This window comes from Myzus persicae, unplaced genomic scaffold (assembly GCF_001856785.1).
Source record: "Myzus persicae strain clone G006 unplaced genomic scaffold, MPER_G0061.0, whole genome shotgun sequence".
NCBI classification, from domain to species: Eukaryota; Metazoa; Arthropoda; class Insecta; order Hemiptera; family Aphididae; genus Myzus; species Myzus persicae.
The window spans coordinates 58,136-69,766 of NW_019104254.1; the positions used below are offsets into that span (position 1 = coordinate 58,136).

The window sequence follows — 11,631 nt, forward strand, 5'->3', positions numbered from 1 at the left end:
TAAGTGGAACTGCGTCGAATCTTGAAGACTTCAAGTCGATAAGAATAATATTGAAGAAATTAGAATTTCCATTTCAAAAAACTATACATTGAAATACATAAATCAATCTTTGGGACTCAGATCAACTATGATAAAATCTTGTATTCTCGAGTACTCCAAAGGTATCAAACCATAGCCAATGTTAAAAAGACAAAACAGTTACCAACAGGTGTCAGGTACTAAATATTTACACTTCTTGGGGTGTTATATGATTGAAAAGTGGAAATACCAATGGAGGTCACCTATGTATATTAACAGTATTTTAAAATAATATTAAGGTAGGTACGTTTAACAGAAAGGGTAATGAAAAAAAATAACCCAAACCTATTATACCAATGTAAGGCAATCCTTGTTTAAATATAAGAATTTAGCATGTTAGCAATTTTGTTTTATACTCGACACCGGTTTCCAAAATATTTTGTAATGTGTTTAACTTGCAATCAAGGCAGCAGTCAATTGCAAGACATACAATGATTAAGTCATTAAAGTAGTGAATTCATTTTCTATTAATAAAAATCATTTATCAACTCAATACATGAAATCTCTTATAAAACTGCATTATTGATTGCACAATTTTACCGTATCCACCTGGGACGAAACATAACACAATAAAACAAATAAAACAGAGATAATGTACATTGTACATAGTACACAACAGAGAGTCTGAGCATTTTTTTCTAAGAAGAATTAGACATATTATTTCTAATGATTTTACTAAAGAATATTGATTAATTAGTTTACTTTTATTTCTTATGTTGAATAAAATAAAGTAAACTAAATTTAAGTTAACAATGGTGTAAAAATTATTTATAAATAATATAAATGAGTAAATATTTATCTTTTTGGATTTGCAAGGATTTGATTAAAATATTGTACTGTTAGTTCATCCAAATTAAAAGAATCTACGTTTATTTATTTTATAGCCTATAAATCCCTTAAACTTAAAAATAAAATTACTTAAGTATTTAATAGAAAAATGTTTACTTTTAATGATATATTATTTTTATTTTTATTTATAAGCTAGTATGAAAAAAAGTTTTGTTCAAAAATTATATTGAATTCTAATGCTACTTAAATTAAAAAACAAATATTTATCAAATTAACATAAAATTATTTATATAATTCTTAATGATTCTAAATTTTTATTACAACTTTTATGCCGGGTTTCATAAACAATCACTGAACATTTAATTAAACAATAATGGAACGAAATGGCTGATGGTTAGTTCATTAAATTTTTTGAATAATCAAACTAATTTATTATTCATACAACCCGACATAAGATATTCAGAGGATGTAACACTGGCATTTTTTATTTCTGTCTTGAAGAGCGCAACATAGCATATTTACCCTCAGTAGATAACGTGCAGCCTTTTTAGCTTAAAAATTAGAGTGAATCGACCTAATACACAATTTGATGGTAAGAAAATTTATTGTGCCTGCATGTGGGTTTTTTTATGATGATTCAATTTTTAAGACAGTTTTAAGCATTTTTTATTTATGCTATATTATGTACACACAAGTTGCTAAGAACTATCATAAAACCCCACATACAAGCGCAGATCATTTTCTTACCATCAAGTTTTATTATAGGTCGATTCACTCTAGTTTTTAAATTAACAAAGCTACACGTTATCTGCTGTGCAATAAATTTGCTATGTTACGCACTTGTAAGACGGAAACAACTAATGGCAGTGTTAGGTCCTCTAAAGAAAAAATATTACAGATAATTATTACAAATCAAGCATCCTCTTTGAATGTTTCCTTTTCATCTGCATTGATGTTATTCAAACATTCCATAGGTATACCAAAATGTTCTTCAATTTGTTTCAATACAGAATAGTCTGAACTATCACCTACAAGGTTAATAGCAACACCTTTTTTACCAAAACGGCCAGTACATCCTATTCTATGTAAATAGGTATGATAATCAGGTTCATGAGTGACTGTTACAGGCAAATCAAAATTAATAACAATCGTGACCTGCCCAATATCAATGCCTAAAATAATAAAACAGAATTTTAAAATGAATAAGTAACAAAATAATTATGCTAATTACCTCTAGACAATGCGTTGGTAGTAACTAGAAGTTTTTCTTCTCCTTCTCGGAAACAGTCCAAGACATATATTCTTTGTTGGACTGTGAGTTCACTAGATAATAAAGCTACAGCATGTCCTTGTTCTGCAATTTTATTTACTAACCATGAAGCCTTTTTTTTTGTCTAAAATAAAAACAAAATGTTATTAAATATTTAAATAATATAAACAAATATTACAAACAATTCACCGTCAGGCTGTAATATTTATTACTAACAATATTGATGTAAACCTATATAATATATATAAATGATGACATTTCTTATGGTCAGTGTTACTTTCAAACCTTTGACAAATTTAATATCAATGAACCTATATTTAGATAATTATTTACAATTAGTAAATATAACTTAGTTATATCATGCAATTTACGACCAACACAACTTTCCTGTTCAAGAAAACCAAATGAAGTAATATAAATTTAAGTGGCGATAATATTGATTAAATACGTTCTTATTGGTTTTCATTATTAATAATAAATCACATTTAATTTGAAAAACCAAATATAAATCACATTAAACTATATAGTTTATGATAAAACATAGCCCCAAACAGATTTATTATGTGAGATTACCTTTAATTTTTTTTTTAAGTATAACATAACAATTTATTATAATTTATAATCAATAATCCAAAAATCAAAATACATTTTAATTATTATTCATTGACCTATGTTTAATTTGAGATTGGAAGAAAAAAAATGTTTAATTTGTACCCAAAAAGTAATTGTAAACTAAAACTGTCAATTTTCTACTTTCAACTTGGAAGTTTGTTGTCCAATTTCAAATAAATGTTATAAAAAATGTTGCATACAATTATTTTAAATTATTATAGATTTGTAAAGCTAAGGTTTAAAAATGTAATACTAAGTCTTTCATACAAGTAGCTCATACAATATACCTACTTTTGGAAAAACAAATTCAACCTACCTAGGTATATGTTAAGTATTAGTTATTGGTTATGTTATTGGCTACATTTCAGTAAGATGTACATGAATTTATGTCTTCACTTACTAGTTGTAACTTGATATAAACAATTTTTTTAAGTTATAATAATACGGACATGTGGGCGTTGGGAATTTAGCCCAAAAGCCTCCCTCCTGCGTTCACTGCTGGTTTTTAACTCATATTAATATTTTGCTTTAATTACCTGACAAAAAATCATAGCTTGTCCAATAGTCACTCCTAGATAAATATTCATTAAAATATTGTATTTATCTTCTTTGTTGTTGCATTTTACATAACATTGTTTAACATTATCCAACATTTCTTCTTCATGTTTTAATGTTATGATGACAGACATTGGTGCAATGGCATTGGCCCACTTCATGGCATCTTCTGTATATGTGGATGAAAAGAAAATCATTTGACATGTTTCTGGTAGTAACCTTTAAATGAAATTAAAATTTTTTAATTTAAATAAAAATGTTGGTTAAAAGAGGTTAGAAGTTTTACTTTCTGATGCGGAAACATTGATCTTGATGACCTCGAGAGTCGATCATAATATCAGCTTCGTCCAACACAAATACTTTAATATGTTTAGGGTCAAAATGTTTCGACTTAGTTGCCCAATCCAAAACCTTTCCAGCTGTGCCCACAATTATTTGTTCCTTTATTTTGGAACCTTTTTCAACTAAAAATTAATTATATATTATGTAGTATTGTCTTAACAATTAAGAAATTATACACAAAAATACAAACCATATTCACCACTAACTGCAAACCTTATATTAACATTTGGACAGTAGGTAGACATTTTTGCGGCAACTTCCCCAGTTTGGAGAGCTAATTCGTATGTGGGAGACAAACAAACTACCTAAATGGAAATAAAATTAAGAAAGAATTAAATTATTAATTACATCATTTGTACAAAATTCTAGTCTTATTACCTGTGGATACTGAAATTCTGGATCAACTCTACTCAACATAGCCAAAACAAATGCTGCAGTTTTTCCAGTACCTGACTGTGACTGAGCAATCAAACTTTGGGGTCTATAATGTGGATTGTGGAATAAGTTAATTATATAAATAAACTTATGTATTATTAATATTAAAATTGTATTAATATACACTATAAAATGTATAGTTTAATCACTGTTAATAACAAAAACTAAAAATATTTATAAGATAAAAATGAAAAATACTAATATAATAGCATAAATATTACAAAAATCAATCAATCATAGGACGTGCCATCAATGGGTGACTTAATTAAAATAAATTTGACCATACTATATTTGTTACATTCATTGTGTATCTGTCAATTGATACAAATTGTATATTGCTTGTCAAAAAAAGTTAATAATTCAATATACTTAAATGCCAATTAATATATATTAGGATTAAAATATTGATTCAAGCCAACACCATTTAGTTGTCTCACAATGGTATCATATTTGAGTTTAATAGTTTATGTTGTGTGCAATATTTTTAAGATGTAGACTTACGAATGGGCCAAGAGTAAAGGCACTGTAGTTTCTTGTATCATTGACGGTGTACTATAACCCATTTCATAAACTCCTTTCAACAAGTTTGGATGACTAAAAAAAATGAAAACAAAAACAACTCAACAATGACATGCAGAATAAATATTTCTTAAGTATCTAATCATCATATCATAATAGTCAAATTTTGAAAAACTTACAGTCTAAGTAACTCAAATGATTTGATCGAATATAACGGTGATTTTGGGTCCCGTCTTTGCATCTCAATGTAATGCTTAGATGTTATGAGATCCGAATGCACAATTTTTTGCGATAATGATTTTACAGCCACTGCCACTCCTTTGTCCTCTTCATTAGAAATGTTGCTTTGACTGTCTGTAGTTAGCTTATTTGAGTTTTGGTTAACCAAGTGTGCATTAGTTATCTGTGTAGGTAAATTTATTTATTATAAAATAAGGTACCTATAGAAGATTTCCATTGCCCACCCGAGTAGCATTACTCAAGTTCAATGTGCTTGTATAAACACTGTGTTCATGTTATCTTTTATTAGCAGTTTATGAATGTGCCAAGTTCACTAAATGGTTCAAATAAAATACAACGTTGTATAGATCAACTATGTTCATACCACAGTTCATATATTGTATTTATGTGTTTCATGTTAACCCAATGGTCCCTACAAAATGTCACAACATTAAGAAAATCATACCCAAAATTCACTCAATGTACCTAAACACCATGCTCACACAATTGATTATAAACGGTAATTAAATGATTTATGTTTGCCCAATGGTTCAAGCAAAATTCCACGGTGTTTATGAAAGCATTCTTAAAAGTTCACTCAAAGTTTCTGTAAACACTGTCCACAAAATTTGTCATACACTGTATTCGAATGTTAATTAAAGGTTCATTTAAAATGTAGTATTCACAATCGCACGTTCGACTCAGAATTAATATCTGTAATTTTAAAAATGTAGAATGTATTATATTAAATTTTAATTATTCCTAAAGCCTCTAGATTTTTCAAATAATATGATGATTAGATATTATAATTTATATATATTATATATGATTAAAGGCGGTAATATCACTATGGCAGTACTTTTCTACAAAAACTTCATCATAGGACTCCTATGTAGAAATAATAACCTCTATTATAGCTTATATCTGGTTATTGCGGCGAATACCAATTTCATTAAAAATGATCATGCAATTGCAAAAAATAGTAATAAGTACCTGCCTACCTATTTATTTAACAAATGTAAACACATTTATCTATATATAATATACATATATTATAGGTATTCATATAGTCGATGCTTAAGGATAAGTATTGCTTATAAACTACACTATTATGATTCAAATTAGATTCATAAACAAAACTTAGGCTTGAGAAAAGAAAAAGTAAAAAGTATTACTTAAATCAAGGTTGGACGAGACCTACAAATAATTTTAAAATATGTTTTGTCTTTATTCCTGGTATATTAATTATGGTTCCTATTAAAAAAAACAATGATAATTATTCGGTATTTATTAGGTTTGAAGATAATGGACATAATAATAACAGTTTTAATGATAATAATTATTTATTATCAAAAACTATTAATTCTTTTTTGATAAATGTTTCTGCTAATTATTTTGTACTGGAAGATGAGAATAATATGTCTGTAGAAATTCAAACACACAGTATGCATTATAATTATTTTTAATTTAAATACCTATTAAAAGTTTAAATTGTATTTAAAAATGTCAATAATTCAACCTAACTGCAATTATATATCAGCACCAGTCACTCCAAAGATTGAAAATAAATTTAAAATTTTTGATATTTGATTTCTATATAATATGTAATACTTATAATCAAAAATAATATTTGATATATATATCATATATTTTATTTATTACATAAAATTTCAGTGAAAGGTTCCAGAAACCCTGCTAATTATATCGCTGAACTAAACAAATTTTTTTATGAACAAACAATTGAATTTAAAATAAGAAACCAAAATGTAATGCTGCGATTATTGATGTTGGTCAGATCTAATGGCAAAAATTGTGAAGCTGTCCAGGATATCGACGAGAAAGTAGGATATATGATGAACGCTGATACTAGATGTGAGCATTAGCATTGCCTTCATCTAATATTCCTACACCATTTCTTAACCTTTTACCAAATTTGTAACTGTTGTTAAAAATATGCTTTAAAATATAGTTGACGTACTCTAAAATAGTGAATAATTGGTAAGATTAAATAAAATAACTTAATTAATTTGTATATTATTAATATTTTTAAAGAATCAAATTATTAATTTTGTTTTAGAAGTCTTATATAATTATGAACAATTATGAACAATTATGGTACAATGTCCTTTAGTGAATCCAAAAGGAATGTAATTGCTTGTTGCTTTGACAAATATGTATTATAAAAGCAAGACAAAAAATAGTTTGTTGGTCTCAGTCTATTTGATGACATTTATGGTGAGTGAAAGAGTGAGTGAAAGAGTGATATATTATGTACTTTTTATTTAATGTTTAATGCATTATAATATTTAGAAAGTCCATCTGATCATATATACAGTTAGATCTATATTATATTGAGTGATTAGATAGATTTATATACATATTGATATATATAATCTGATTTTTGGAATTTTGAATATACTTTAAGAAAATAATTTTAAGTCCTAGAGATTTTTGTATTACTTGAGTGTCTAAGAATCCTATAGACGATTGCACTTCTATTTTCAAATGCAAACTTCCCATTAATACTTTTAAAAAAAAGTGGATAATTTTTCTAAAGATGTTGTCATATAATAAAAATTCAAACTAGTAATAGTTTCTGAGTTATTTAATTTTTCGTACTATGGATCGTTCGCACATCATAAAGAGTTTGGAAGACTATAATATATTGGCACTATAACGAGTTGAACATTATAGTCATTATTCTATCAGCATTTTTAATTTTTATAAATAGCCCAAGTATATCTATCAAAATTATATCAAGTGTGTATAATATAATCTATTTTTTAAAACCATTTTCAAGGACTTTATATTTTTGGTACCAACTACAAACATATAAATAACTATAAATATTATATGAATACTTATTCAAATTTTGAACAAGGTACATTAGAAAAATGTTTCAGTAAATGATTTATACCAAAAAATGTGCACTCCTTAAGTATATAATATAGAATATCTCAAGAATTTAATAAAATGATTTTCAAGTAACTGTGTTTAAAAATGCCATAAAAAAGAATTTGAATAAATTCCTTACACTAAAAAATGAGAGTGAACATACTTGGTAAATCATTGTATATTTATATTTAAAGGCATTATCTGATTTTCGACTTACACCTGAGGATGAATGACATTTTCAGCAAGTTTCGGATAACTATTTTCGACATGTGACAATAGAAAAAAAGGAAAAATTGTTCAATTCATAGTTATGGATTGGGGATTTTTCCATATTTATTTCCCTAAATATACTAAACATTCTTTAATGAAAATAACGAGTCGTATAGTTAAATCCTAAAGGAATACAAAATTATTTACCTATATCGATATTGTTATGTAGTAGGTATTATTTTATTGTGTTATTAATTAAAAAAACTTCAATATATATTTTTTATGTGGATCAAGGTTAGACCTATCCTGAGCCTCGTTAATACACAGTATGTATACACTAAGTGTGAATCCACACTTCCACTGTTTTTGCACTGAACCTTTCATTTGTATATGAACCAACCGGATCACTGTTTGTAAACAATAAATGTATTCTGAATATACACCATGCATAATAAAATACCATAACATTGTCATTGCACTGGCACGTACTCTCTAAAAGCAGGTTGTTTCACAAAATAACATATGTAAACACCTTATTCAAAATCTCGAAAACCCTGTGCATTGAACCAATTTTTCACAGTGCCTCGAATCATAAAGCTCTTAACATGATTTGACACAATTACTGAACCTAAATTTCTACTCGGGCAAATGAAATATAGCTTCAGAAAAAATAAAATAAATGTCAGTACTTACGTTTTTGTTGATTGATTCCATGGTGATTAAAATTACTTAAAAATAATAGAGGTAAACCTAGGACGAGTATCTATGAGGATAGGAAACTTTGATTTACAGCCCCTGGTTCGTTGAAAATGCTTTGAACAGTCGATTACTTGGATGTTGCCTGTTGCGTTTGTCTAATGCGATTACCACGAGCGTGTTTCAATACGATTCTCCATCCATGGTTGAAATATTTGAGGTTATTGCATATATACCCCCCCCCCCCTCAATCAAATATTTGATGATACAAACAAAGATAGTAGCGTAAAGAGAGCCAGCGAATTGATAAAATGATAAGACAAATCGATATATTTTGTAATTTGTGATATCTTTGGCGGGCCACACATAACCCTGCGCACGGGCGCAGACGCGCAGTGCGCACTGTGATTGTTCGCCCCAACTGGCTCCGGTAGCGACCACCAAGCGCCGCCCGGCTTCGCCCGCTCTTCACCAGTGACGACACCGGCAGACATCGCGATATAGAAACAACTAAACAAGCCACGAACAGCAGACCCAGGGGTGATCCTAAAGTTTATTTTTAGGGGCTTTGGAGAGAATCTCTCCGTTGTTCTAGGATAAATCTACTGACTGCATAGTGCATACTAAAAAATATTATAATAATCTCTTTTTCCTCCAGTAATAATTAGGGAACAGTTAGTTATGAAATCGCATATTTTTTTTCTATTTATTCAATTTAGTGCTGACCTAGATTCAAATTTGATTCATATTCTACTGAATCAAAAATACTATTTTTCAGATTTCATGGTTTTTATTTTAAATGGATATTATATAATTTTAAGCACATAAATGCATACTTTTTGAATAAATGTACAGCAAATTTAAGTACATAATTAAAAAAAAAAGAGTTGGATTTAAACGTTGGTAAAAATTTTGAAAGTCACTCTGGTAGAATGATTTTTGGGTTAATGATAGAAGAAGATTTGAAAGGTTAATCTTGTATTAGCTGCATTTTTCAAACATTTTCAAATGACATCAGTCAATGTAAAATAATTTTTTCATCTCACATATAGTTCATTTAAAAATATATACAGCTTTTTAAGGGCCGCGGGAGGGGCAAGGCCATCCCACTCGCCGATACAAATTTTAACTACAACTGTTTGGGCCGAGAACGAACCATACTGCGAGTCCTTGAGCCCGCTACCGAAATACTTCGGTGCGCTCAACACACATCGACCGACCTATGTGGTGTGTAACGCACTAACGCGTGTGTAGCGACTCAAGAGATGTGGACGGGTTCGCTAAGCGAGCAAGACTCGGAGTGCTAGTGGGTGGAGGGTGTATATGGTTGGGGGTGCGCTTAAAAAATAAAATAACGATGATACGGTTTCTGTTAACTCTGAATTGCTGTAGAATACACAATGTAACTAATAGTACAGTTAAAATATAAAAAATTCACAGCAACACAGCGTTATAAAAAGTAAAATAATACTATAAATCACTGCATTTTGGCCGAAAAGAATAAATGACAATATGGCCCTTCTGGCCCACTAAATATGTATACTAATAATAACGATAATAAGGTTTGAAAATTCACAATTTGACGGTGCACGGCTGGCCAGCTAGCAACCTGTGTCTAAATAAATTACAATGGACACACAAAGTATAATAGTAGAAGTGGCGATCAGCGCTCACACAAGTATAATAAAATAGTGGCGATTAGCGCTCACGCAAATATGTATATTATAATAGTAAAATCGGAGATTTGAGCACTTGAAATATTTAAAAAACAATAATAATATACGATGGTAAAAAGCACTGCCGATTTGCGTCGGGCAATTAATAAACTTAAAACACACAAGAATATAAAAAAAATTACAATTTTACTATCGGAGATTCGCGACTGCGATGTTCACGTTTTGCCTCGACAATAATGAGCGGACAAATATAATATCATCGATTGCAGTAACGTGCTAAATTATATTCGCAGAGCCGGCTCGGCAGCATGCAATAGCGCGCTGCTAATCTACATATTATTAATAATATAAGCAAGACTCACTGGACATATTTAAATAGCTTCAAAAATAAAACAATAATTACGTGTTATATAATGCACATGTAACACTAAATACAAAAATAAAATAATATAAATAAACGGTGATGCGCGTGTGAGTGTGTGAATGAATGTCGATCGGTGGCTCATTAGTTCTCTGCTTCAACAACAACAGTGAATGGTGTCCCTCAAATGTGTCCTTCGGCCCGCAATACTTTCTTATCTAACGCTGGACTCTGACGCTCCATTCCCGCTCCTTCTTTCGTTCTCATCACTTCCTCGGCAAACTCCTGCACAACCAGCCAGTGTTCCCTCTTAGTCATCATCCTGGTCACTAGCGATCCCGTTTCAACTTGTCCAATCGACCTGTGCAGCTTCTCCCTCTGCTGGTTGCTAGAGAGGGTATTACGATATTCTCCAATTTTGTGATCGCGTCTTCCGTGGATGCCCCTTTCGTGAAGCCATACTGTCCGTGGGAAATAATTTCCACTCTATGTACGTAGTCCTGCCGCCTGCTGGCAAGGAGAGCCTCCAGCATCTTCCCTACGTCGTTGAGGAGGCAGAGGGGTCTGTATGACGATGTGATGCTTGTTACTTTTACGCAACTGCACTAGGCCAGCACGCTTCCCCAACGCTGGGAACGTGCCAGTTCTAAGGCAGCGATCGAAGATTCCCGTCAGCAGCAGTAGGTGAGTGTCATGTACGGCGCCCCATACCTTGCTTGGGATTTTGTCCAGACCCGGTGCCTTATTCATTGCTATGAATTTTCACACAACGGTCGTGACTTATTTTACGCTGAATTCCTCGACCTCGGCCTCCCTCGTGAGGTTCTTGTTGACTATAGGAAGGTGCTGGAGGAAGAGGCTGTCGATTACTCCTGCAAGGGTATTCGGTTCCAGCCTGTTCAATGCTGGGGACCCCTGCAGCTTTCTCATAACGATCTTGTATGGCTTTCTCCAAGGATCGTCTTCCTACAAAT

General features: G+C 30.5%; 1 protein-coding gene across 1 annotated transcript; it reads right to left on the reverse strand.

The window, feature by feature from the left end:
- Positions 1-1,562: 1,562 nt before the first annotated feature.
- Positions 1,563-10,975, reverse strand: LOC111040468 (DEAD-box helicase Dbp80-like). Its single transcript, XM_022324395.1, has 9 exons — positions 10,868-10,975; positions 4,780-5,003; positions 4,641-4,675; positions 4,025-4,188; positions 3,837-3,951; positions 3,591-3,768; positions 3,286-3,523; positions 2,099-2,261; positions 1,563-2,039 (listed from the first exon to the last, which is right to left on the reverse strand). Exons 1-9 carry the CDS (start codon positions 10,973-10,975, stop codon positions 1,780-1,782), a joined length of 1,485 nt encoding a protein of 494 aa, XP_022180087.1. The 3' UTR covers positions 1,563-1,779.
- Between the last annotated feature and the right edge of the window lie 656 nt (positions 10,976-11,631).

Excerpts from the sequence above, each read along its gene's own strand:
- LOC111040468 (XM_022324395.1), bottom strand. The coding sequence starts at position 10,975 with ATGACTAAGAGGGAACACTGGCTGGTTGTGCAGGAGTTTGCCGAGGAA. Across the intron at positions 4,676-4,779 it reads TCATTTGAGTTACTTAGACT|TCATCCAAACTTGTTGAAAG; the intron begins GTAAGTTTTTCA and ends CATTTTTTTTAG. Across the intron at positions 2,040-2,098 it reads TACCAACGCATTGTCTAGAG|GCATTGATATTGGGCAGGTC; the intron begins GTAATTAGCATA and ends TTATTATTTTAG.